Consider the following 11,132-nt stretch of genomic DNA (forward strand, 5'->3'; position numbering starts at 1 on the left):
TTTTTTCCCCTTGAAATTTTTTTTTTCCATTTTTGCCCCCCCCCCCCCCCAGAATTCTAAGTTAATATCTCACAATTCTGTGTTTTTGTTTCCAAAAAAAAGTCCAAATTGTGTGATATAAACTGCGAGGGAAAAGAGTCAGAATTGTGAAATAAATAGTCAAAATGTCCAAATTTGTATTTTGTAGTGGAGGCAAACAAATGAATAAATAACGATGTAAAAGATGTAAAAAAGTCAGAACTGTGAGCTCAGAATTGTGTGATAAAAAAATTGCAATTACCATTTTATAAATTTTTTCTCACAATTGCAAGTTTACATAGTACAATTTAAAAAAAATATATCTTACAATACTGCATTTTTTCTCTAAATTCTGAGTTTACGTCTCGTAATTCTGTTTTTAGTTTCCATCATGGAATACTGCGAGATATAAACCGAGATATAAACTCAGAATTGCAAGATAAAATTACCTTTTACCTTATATTTGCCTCCTAATTTATCATTATTGCATTGAAAAAATATTACATTCTCAACAAAAAATAATGCTGTATTATTTTAACTTAAAGTATCTATGCATCATGATAATATTTGCTGTGATGCCATTTTATTTATGCCGATTTGAATTACATGATTATTATTTAAAATGCAACATTAAAAACAGACTCTATTACCAACTTTAAAAATAAATTACTCAAAAGTGAACCGTTTAGAGACATTGCAGGAGGAGAAACAATAATAGTACAAAGTCACAGTGACACAATTGTGTCAAAACTGGCTTTATTTTCTTTATGCAAAATATAATTTCATTTTTTAAATGAAATATGTAATGCACAAGCTCAGGGAATGTGAGTTAATCTGGATATAGGTCATGAACAAATTATTTGTATGGAGGACAAAGGCTTTTCTCTTTAAGATTTCGTACGAGCGGATTACGGCTGATTTCTGACCATCTGCACACACTGATGAGAAACACAGAAACAGAAGCACATTGTATTATCATCATAACAGACAGGTTACTAATAACAGCATTTATCCTAACACTGTATACATGCATTCAGAGTACATACATTACACTGTACAAATACATAAAACACTATATGATACAAATACTAATGACAGAAATGCTGATGAAAACATTCAGATTGATCAGTCTGATCGTCTCATAAACTAAAGATAACAGCTGTTCTGACCGTTATAATAACACTAAAGACACTTTTTAGTGTAAAACTGGATGTGCAGTGCATTCTGGGATTCAGAGCTGTATGTGTAGATTAGTTAAAGGGATAGTTCACCCAAAAATGAAAATGTGATGTTTATCTGCTTACCCCCTGCAGGGCATCCAAGATGTAGGTGACTTTGTTTCTTCAGTAGAACACATGATGATTTTTAACTCCAGCCGTTGCAGTCTGTCAGTCGTATAATGCATGGCAATGGTAACAAAATCTATGAGAGTAAAAAAAACATGCACAGACAAATCCAAATGAAACCCTGCGGCTCGTGACGACACATTGATGTCCTAACACACGAAACCATCGGTTTGTGCCAGAAACCCAACAGTATTTATATAATTTTTTACCTCTAATACACCACTATGTCTAACTGTCTTTGAGCGCGCGCACGGCATCCGGTGCGTGAGGTGTGTACGCGCTCTATAGTGCTGTATTAGAGGTAAAATATTATATAAATACTGTTGGGTTTCTGGCACAAACCAATCGTTTCGTGTGTTAGGACATCAATGTGTCGTCACGAGCCGCGGGGTTTAATTTGGATTTGTCTGAGCATGTTTTTTTTACACTCATAGACTTTGTTACTATTGCCATTCATTATACGACTGACAGACTGCAACGGCTGGAGTTCAAAATCATCAAATGTGTTCTACTGAAGAAACAAAGTCACCCACATCTTGGATGCCCCGGGGGTAAACAGATAAACATCACATTTTCATTTTTGGGTGAACTATCCCTTTAACGGTGTTTGTGCAGTTAAAGAACAGATTACCAAAGACCAGTCTATCTCTAGATTACAGTAATAAAACACGCTTTACACACTGCATGCTGGGAAATCCACAGACCGCACTGAAGCATTTAGAGCGTAAACGCAAATATGATCAACATCAAACACACACTTTTAAACACACGTGATGAGGTTCCCTTCTCAACTCAGACATTCAGAAATCATTTTAGAATGAAATTCATATTTAGGCAGAATAAATATTTGAAACGCAAAACCAATTCCAAGTATTTAAGCAGAAGCCATTAGATCAAGACTTTTTAATAACAGTGTATCCAAACCATCATAGTTTTTATTATTATCTTTAATCCGTTTCTTTTTTAAATTTCATATTATTTTTGGTTGTTTTAGAATTTTTTATTTTTTTTGGTAGTAGTTTTATATATATATATATATATATATCTGTATAGTTCTTATTCATTTCTATTTCAGTTTTAGTTTGAGTTATTTTAGTAAATCAAGTTAAGCTAGATTAAACTAAGAAATGTTACCTTGGCAGATTGTATTTTAATGTTTATTTTATTTCAAGTAATGGAAAAGTTTTAAATGGTTTTAGTTTGGGTTTTAGGTAAGTATAATAACTCTAGTCCAAATGATTAAAAATGTTTATATTTCAGTTTTAGTTATTTTTAGTACTTCAAGTTAAAATTAACAAAAATCAGATAAAATAAGTTTAAACCCAAATAAAATACGTTTTTTTGAAGGTTATTTCATATCAGTTAAAAATGCTTACTTTATTTCAGATAACTTTTTTATTTTTTTAGTTGGTTTTAGTTGTAGTTAACTATAATAACCCTCGGAGGATGTTTTACAGGAAAATATTATTTCAGTCATTCTACCTCAAACTTTTTAATGCATGCTTGTCATTCTTTTTGAACTGTTCATTGATAAAAGGGAAAAACCTACAGTACCAGCTGTTTTTCACTATGGTCGTTTTGAAACAAATACTAATTAAATGAGTTATTCTGCAATGAAGTCATTAACTGTCAGAGTTTCTCACCAAACTTCCCACAGACGCGTGCATCATGAACTCGAGCCGATCCGCATCAGCTCAGACTCTGCATGAACGCGTGGGTCTCGTGTGAAGCTCGTTCTGTGCTCGAGACAGATGCGGAGCTTAAACTCATCAGGGGCTCAACACGGATGATCAACACTCCGGGATGAGGAATCAAACAGCACCACGAGCAAATCCTAATCCTCAACATCCCATCTGCTCCAATCTCAGCAGCGGTCAGCCCATGCATGATGCATGCACACACACACACAAAGCACGAGAGGCATGCACGCATGTACATCTCAGCAGCGGCCAGCCCCTGCATGATGCATGCACATACACACACAAATAAAGCACGAGAAGCATGCACGCATTTACATCTCAGCAGAGATTCGGAGCGTAAGAATAATGACGGTGTGATATCAGCGCGTGAGCGGTTGTTTCTGGCCTACTTTCAGCGCTGGATTAAAATCACGATCAGTGATCAGTTCGCTCAATACACCGTCCTGTTCTGTTTAAAATACACCGTTTGTGACTGTGCAGCAGCTTACTGTACATTCATTACTGGACAAACCCGTTTCAGAAATGATGAAAGCTGACTTCAGTCAACATGAACTGTTGGTAAAAGCTCAAAAACATGATTATGGTCTTTAATATCCCAGGACAGAAACACTTGAAGATGTTGTGTGAGTTGACCCAAACAAACAGTATTTATAAACGTATTCTTAATTAATCTTAAACAAAACTAGGAAACTCTTTACTTTGTGTATAATGCATATGCATACTGTACATTGTAATGCATTGCATCTTTTCATAAATAATTGTGACCAAAGTTAAAAAGTCTCTTTGTTACATCTGTTTTAATGCATCATACTTTCTAAAAGTGTAACAATGAATAGATAAGTATTATTATTCATGAGATCTTACAATGTAATATAAGGTGCATTACAAGTCATATTAATGTGTTAAAACTACACGATGATGCATTATATATATATATATATATAAAAGTTGTAAAAAAAAATAATTGAAGTACATTTAAGTTTTTCTACTTTTAATTAAAATATGTTAAAAATTCATGTTTAATGCAAAGGCATTTTTTGTAATTGTTTGTGAAATTTGCTTGTAGCTCCTGTGTGAAAATCTTCCAGTGTAATGCTTCATATCTTTTCATAAACAAGTGTTACCAAAGTTAAAATGCATTATAATAATTAAAGATTCCTTGTGGTTGTTTCTCTCATGCTTTCATGCATTATTCTTTCTAAAGGTGTAACGATGAATAGATATGTATTATTCATGCAATCATACAATGCATTATAAGGCTTAAAATAGTTATATAATGCGTGATATATAAAGGCTTTAAGTAAGTATTACATGAAAGGTTATTATGCAGTGTCATGAAAGAAACTCAGGTGTCTGTAAAAGCTAAAGCTGAAGAAAGACTAACTGCTGAAGTGAATGAAGGAAGGTCAGCTCAGCGGAGACTTACGTGAAGACGAAGAACAGTGTGGATGAAGTGACCAGTAGAGCGGCAGCAGTGGACACTGGGATGTAAGCGCTGCTCCTGCGCATCCTGCATCCACAACAGCCATCAATCACACTCTCAAACACACAGCAGAGCTTCAGCAGCAGCAAACAAGCATCTCAGATCAAAGCAGTGCGAGTGTGTCAACCCTCAGTGTGTCAGCGAGGTCAGATTATTTATACAGGGGGCTGCTGAGGGGGCGGAGCCAGAGGGGGCAGTGGGTGTGGCTTAGATAAGAAACTATGGGGCAGTGGGTGTGGTTTAGATAAGAAAGTATGGGTAGTGGGTGTGGCTTTGATAATAAACTAGGTGACAGTGGGTGTGGCTTAGATAAGAAACTAGGGGACAGTGGGTGTGGCTTAAATAAGAAACTATGGGGCAGTGGGTGTGGTTTAGATAAGAAAGTATGGGTAGTGGGTGTGGCTTAGATAAGAAAGTATGGGTAGTGAGTGTGGCTTAGATAAGAAACTGTGGGACCGTGATAAGATAAGAAACTGTGGGTAGTGGGTGTGGTTTAGTATAGACGTGTGGGTGTGGTCTATAGTGGGCGGGACATTAGAACATCCCACACCTAACTTGAGTTTATGCTCAGTCCAGCAGCCACTAATCTGACATGGATGTTCATGGTTGTAGAAAATAAAGCATCCTGATGTACACAAGCAGTCAAAAGTTTTTGAACAGTAAGATTTTTAATGTTTTTTAAAGAAGTCTCTTCTGCTCACCAAGCCTGCATCTATTTGATCAGAAATGCAGGAAAAGCAGTAAAATTATATAGTGTTTATTATTTAAAACAGCTGTTTTCTATGTGAATGTATATTAAACTGTAATGTATTTCTGTGATGTGCAGCTGTATTTTCAGCATCATTCCTCCAGTCTTCAGTGTCACATGATCTTCAGAAATCAGTATAATATGCTGATCTGCTGCTCAACAAACATTTCTGATTATTATCAATGTTGAACACAGCTGAGTAGAATTTTTTCAGGATTCTTTGATGAATAGAAAGTTCAGAAGAACAGCATTTATCTGAAATAGAAATCTTTTGTAACATTATATTATATGTCTTTATCATCAATTTTAATCAATTTAAAGCATCCTTGCTTAGTAAAAGTAATAATCTCTGTAATTTTTTACAGAACCCCCCCCCCCCCCCCAAAAAAAAATTCTGATCTTTGGATCTTTCTATTCATCAAAGAATCCTGAAAAAATTCTACTCAGCTGTGTTCAACATTGATAATAATCAGAAATGTTTCTCGAGCAGCAGATCAGCATATTATACTGATTTCTGAAGATCATGTGACACTGAAGACTGGAGTAATGATGCTGAAAATACAGCTGCGCATCACAGAAATACATTACAGTTTAACACATATTCACATAGAAAACAGTTATTTTAAATCATAAAAATATGTCACAATATTACTGCTTTTGTTGTATTTTTGATCAAATAAATGCAGCCTTGATGAGCAGAAGAGACTTCTTTACAAAACATTACAAGTCTTACTGATCCCAAACTATTGACCGGTTGTGTACGTCTGTTTTTAAGTGTAGAATTAAAATACAATTTCATTTTATAAAGTCACATTAAATGAATTGTTTAAAAAATTTTAAGGGAGGAGAACAGGTGATTGTTTGCAGCTGAAGAGTCCTTTACTAGCGCCACCTGCTGCTTCAGAGAAATAAACAGGTGTTGCGTGTGAATAATAATGCAGTATAATAATGAGTCGTTTTGAGAAAACATACCACATGCAACCCAACTGTTCTTAGCACATCTTTACGGAACAAGGAAACATACTTCAATGCATTATAATGATATATTATATATATATATATATATATCATAGTTCAGATGCAACTTTTTTTTCCTGCATTCACAAACATTATCATGCTGGAAAATTAGTGCAATTATTAAAGCTGTGTGAAATAGAAAATGGCATAAAACCTATAGTTTAACTTGTAATAAAACGGCGATTAAGTCTAGTTTTCCAGCGCAAAATGTCTAAAGATTCTTAAATCTGGAGAAACTAAATGACAGAAGATAAGAAGTAAAACTGATCAAAATGAAGTGAGTTTATGATTAAAACAATATTTTATACTCATATTTTCATTCCTGTTCCGTTATGATTGAATAGAGTTCATAGTGTTTCTAAATGTTTCAGTTTATTTGCCAGTATTTAAAAAAAAATTCTGAATCTAATAGAATTGAACTTACACACCGATGGAACTTATTTGTGTTTTTTAATAATTAATAATTAATGATTAATAAATGTATAATAATTTAATAAAGTTTATGCATTTAATACAATTTATTTTAAGAATTATATAATAAACGGAAAATATGATTGATAGAATAAATAATTAATGATTAATAAATGGATAATAATTTAATCAAGTTTATGAATTTAATAAAAAAATATTTTAAGAATTAAATAATAAATGGAAAATATGATTGATAGAATAAATAATTAATGATTAATAAATGGATAATAATTTAATCAAGTTTATGAATTTAATAAAAAAATATTTTAAGAATTAAATAATAAATGGAAAATATGATTGATAGAATAAATAATTAATGATTAATAAATGCATAATAATTTAATAAAGTTTATGCATTTAATACAATTTATTTTAAGAATTCTATAATAAATGGAAAATATGATTGATAGAATAAATAATTAATGATTAATAAATGGATAAAAATTTTATAAAGTTTATGAATTTAATAAAAAATTATTTTAAGAATTAAATAATAAACGGAAACTATGATTGATAGAATAAATAATAAAATTAAGAATAACATTGACTAATACATTTATAATTATTTAATAAAAAGTATTTTAAGCATTAAATAGTAAAATTCTTTATTTTCTCAAACAAAGAGCACTTGATCTTGAGCAGGAGTTTTCTAGACCTTTGTTGTTGTGATGGAGAAAAGGACAAGATCTTGTTCCTCCAGCTGATGATGCTGGGATGCTGAGATGCTGATGATGCGGATGATGCGGATGATGCAGAGATGCTGATGATGCTGAGATGCTGATGATGCTGAGATGCTGATGATGCTGAGATGCTGATGATGCTGAGATGCTGATGATGCTGAGATGCTGATGATGCTGAGATGCTGATGATGCTGAGATGCTGATGATGCTGAGATGCTGATGATGCTGAGATGCTGATGATGCTGAGATGCTGATGATGCTGAGATGCTGATGATGCTGAGATGCTGATGATGCTGAGATGCTGATGATGCTGAGATGCTGATGATGCTGAGATGCTGATGATGCTGAGATGCTGATGATGCTGAGATGCTGATGATGCTGAGATGCTGATGATGCTGAGATGCTGATGATGCTGAGATGCTGATGATGCTGAGATGCTGATGATGCTGAGATGCTGATGATGCTGAGATGCTGATGATGCTGAGATGCTGATGATGCTGAGATGCTGATGATGCTGAGATGCTGATGATGCTGAGATGCTGATGATGCTGAGATGCTGATGATGCTGAGATGCTGATGATGCTGAGATGCTGATGATGCTGAGATGCTGATGATGCTGAGATGCTGATGATGCTGAGATGCTGATGATGCTGAGATGCTGATGATGCTGAGATGCTGATGATGCTGAGATGCTGATGATGCTGAGATGCTGATGATGCTGAGATGCTGATGATGCTGAGATGCTGATGATGCTGAGATGCTGATGATGCTGAGATGCTGATGATGCTGAGATGCTGATGATGCTGAGATGCTGATGATGCTGAGATGCTGATGATGCTGAGATGCTGATGATGCTGAGATGCTGATGATGCTGAGATGCTGATGATGCTGAGATGCTGATGATGCTGAGATGCTGATGATGCTGAGATGCTGATGATGCTGAGATGCTGATGATGCTGAGATGCTGATGATGCTGAGATGCTGATGATGCTGAGATGCTGATGATGCTGAGATGCTGATGATGCTGAGATGCTGATGATGCTGAGATGCTGATGATGCTGAGATGCTGATGATGCTGAGATGCTGATGATGCTGAGATGCTGATGATGCTGAGATGCTGATGATGCTGAGATGCTGATGATGCTGAGATGCTGATGATGCTGAGATGCTGATGATGCTGAGATGCTGATGATGCTGAGATGCTGATGATGCTGAGATGCTGATGATGCTGAGATGCTGATGATGCTGAGATGCTGATGATGCTGAGATGCTGATGATGCTGAGATGCTGATGATGCTGAGATGCTGATGATGCTGAGATGCTGATGATGCTGAGATGCTGATGATGCTGAGATGCTGATGATGCTGAGATGCTGATGATGCTGAGATGCTGATGATGCTGAGATGCTGATGATGCTGAGATGCTGATGATGCTGAGATGCTGATGATGCTGAGATGCTGATGATGCTGAGATGCTGATGATGCTGAGATGCTGATGATGCTGAGATGCTGATGATGCTGAGATGCTGATGATGCTGAGATGCTGATGATGCTGAGATGCTGATGATGCTGAGATGCTGATGATGCTGAGATGCTGATGATGCTGAGATGCTGATGATGCTGAGATGCTGATGATGCTGAGATGCTGATGATGCTGAGATGCTGATGATGCTGAGATGCTGATGATGCTGAGATGCTGATGATGCTGAGATGCTGATGATGCTGAGATGCTGATGATGCTGAGATGCTGATGATGCTGAGATGCTGATGATGCTGAGATGCTGATGATGCTGAGATGCTGATGATGCTGAGATGCTGATGATGCTGAGATGCTGATGATGCTGAGATGCTGATGATGCTGAGATGCTGATGATGCTGAGATGCTGATGATGCTGAGATGCTGATGATGCTGAGATGCTGATGATGCTGAGATGCTGATGATGCTGAGATGCTGATGATGCTGAGATGCTGATGATGCTGAGATGCTGATGATGCTGAGATGCTGATGATGCTGAGATGCTGATGATGCTGAGATGCTGATGATGCTGAGATGCTGATGATGCTGAGATGCTGATGATGCTGAGATGCTGATGATGCTGAGATGCTGATGATGCTGAGATGCTGATGATGCTGAGATGCTGATGATGCTGAGATGCTGATGATGCTGAGATGCTGATGATGCTGAGATGCTGATGATGCTGAGATGCTGATGATGCTGAGATGCTGATGATGCTGAGATGCTGATGATGCTGAGATGCTGATGATGCTGAGATGCTGATGATGCTGAGATGCTGATGATGCTGAGATGCTGATGATGCTGAGATGCTGATGATGCTGAGATGCTGATGATGCTGAGATGCTGATGATGCTGAGATGCTGATGATGCTGAGATGCTGATGATGCTGAGATGCTGATGATGCTGAGATGCTGATGATGCTGAGATGCTGATGATGCTGAGATGCTGATGATGCTGAGATGCTGATGATGCTGAGATGCTGATGATGCTGAGATGCTGATGATGCTGAGATGCTGATGATGCTGAGATGCTGATGATGCTGAGATGCTGATGATGCTGAGATGCTGATGATGCTGAGATGCTGATGATGCTGAGATGCTGATGATGCTGAGATGCTGATGATGCTGAGATGCTGATGATGCTGAGATGCTGATGATGCTGAGATGCTGATGATGCTGAGATGCTGATGATGCTGAGATGCTGATGATGCTGAGATGCTGATGATGCTGAGATGCTGATGATGCTGAGATGCTGATGATGCTGAGATGCTGATGATGCTGAGATGCTGATGATGCTGAGATGCTGATGATGCTGAGATGCTGATGATGCTGAGATGCTGATGATGCTGAGATGCTGATGATGCTGAGATGCTGATGATGCTGAGATGCTGATGATGCTGAGATGCTGATGATGCTGAGATGCTGATGATGCTGAGATGCTGATGATGCTGAGATGCTGATGATGCTGAGATGCTGATGATGCTGAGATGCTGATGATGCTGAGATGCTGATGATGCTGAGATGCTGATGATGCTGATGATGCTGGGATGCGGATGATGCTGAGATGCTGGGATGCGGATGATGCTGAGATGCTGGGATGCTGAGATGCGGATGATGCTGAGATGCTGATGATGCTGGGATGCTGATGATGCTGGGATGTTGATGATGCTGGGATGCTGGGATGCTGATGATGCTGGGATGCGGATGATGCTGAGATGCTGGGATGCGGATGATGCTGAGATGCTGGGATGCGGATGATGCTGAGATGCTGGGATGCGGATGATGCTGAGATGCTGGGATGCGGATGATGCTGAGATGCTGGGATGCGGATGATGCTGAGATGCTGGGATGCGGATGATGCTGAGATGCTGGGATGCGGATGATGCTGAGATGCTGGGATGCGGATGATGCTGAGATGCTGGGATGCGGATGATGCTGAGATGCTGGGATGCTGAGATGCGGATGATGCTGAGATGCTGATGATGCTGGGATGCTGATGATGCTGGGATGCTGAGATGCTGATGATGCTGATGATGCTGGGATGCTGATGATACTGGGATGCTGAGATGCTGATGATGCTGATGATGCTGATGATGCTGGGATGCGGATGATGCTGAGATGCTGATGATGCAGAGATGCTGAGGATGCTGAGATG

At 37.7% G+C, this 11,132-nt stretch overlaps 1 protein-coding gene across 1 annotated transcript in view; it reads right to left on the minus strand.

Moving 5' to 3' along the window:
• The window catches only part of zdhhc8a (zinc finger DHHC-type palmitoyltransferase 8a), an 18,383-nt gene extending 13,727 nt beyond the window's left edge, over positions 1–4,656 (minus strand). Inside the window, exon 1 of the mRNA XM_016256987.1 lies at positions 4,491–4,656. Coding sequence (XP_016112473.1) covers positions 4,491–4,573 — 83 coding nt within the window. The 5' untranslated portion in view covers positions 4,574–4,656. The remainder of the gene's footprint in view (positions 1–4,490) is intronic.
• Positions 4,657–11,132: the final 6,476 nt, after the last annotated feature.

This window comes from Sinocyclocheilus grahami, unplaced genomic scaffold, assembly GCF_001515645.1.
Source record: "Sinocyclocheilus grahami isolate Dianchi unplaced genomic scaffold, SAMN03320097.WGS_v1.1 scaffold1497.1, whole genome shotgun sequence".
NCBI classification, from domain to species: Eukaryota; Metazoa; Chordata; class Actinopteri; order Cypriniformes; family Cyprinidae; genus Sinocyclocheilus; species Sinocyclocheilus grahami.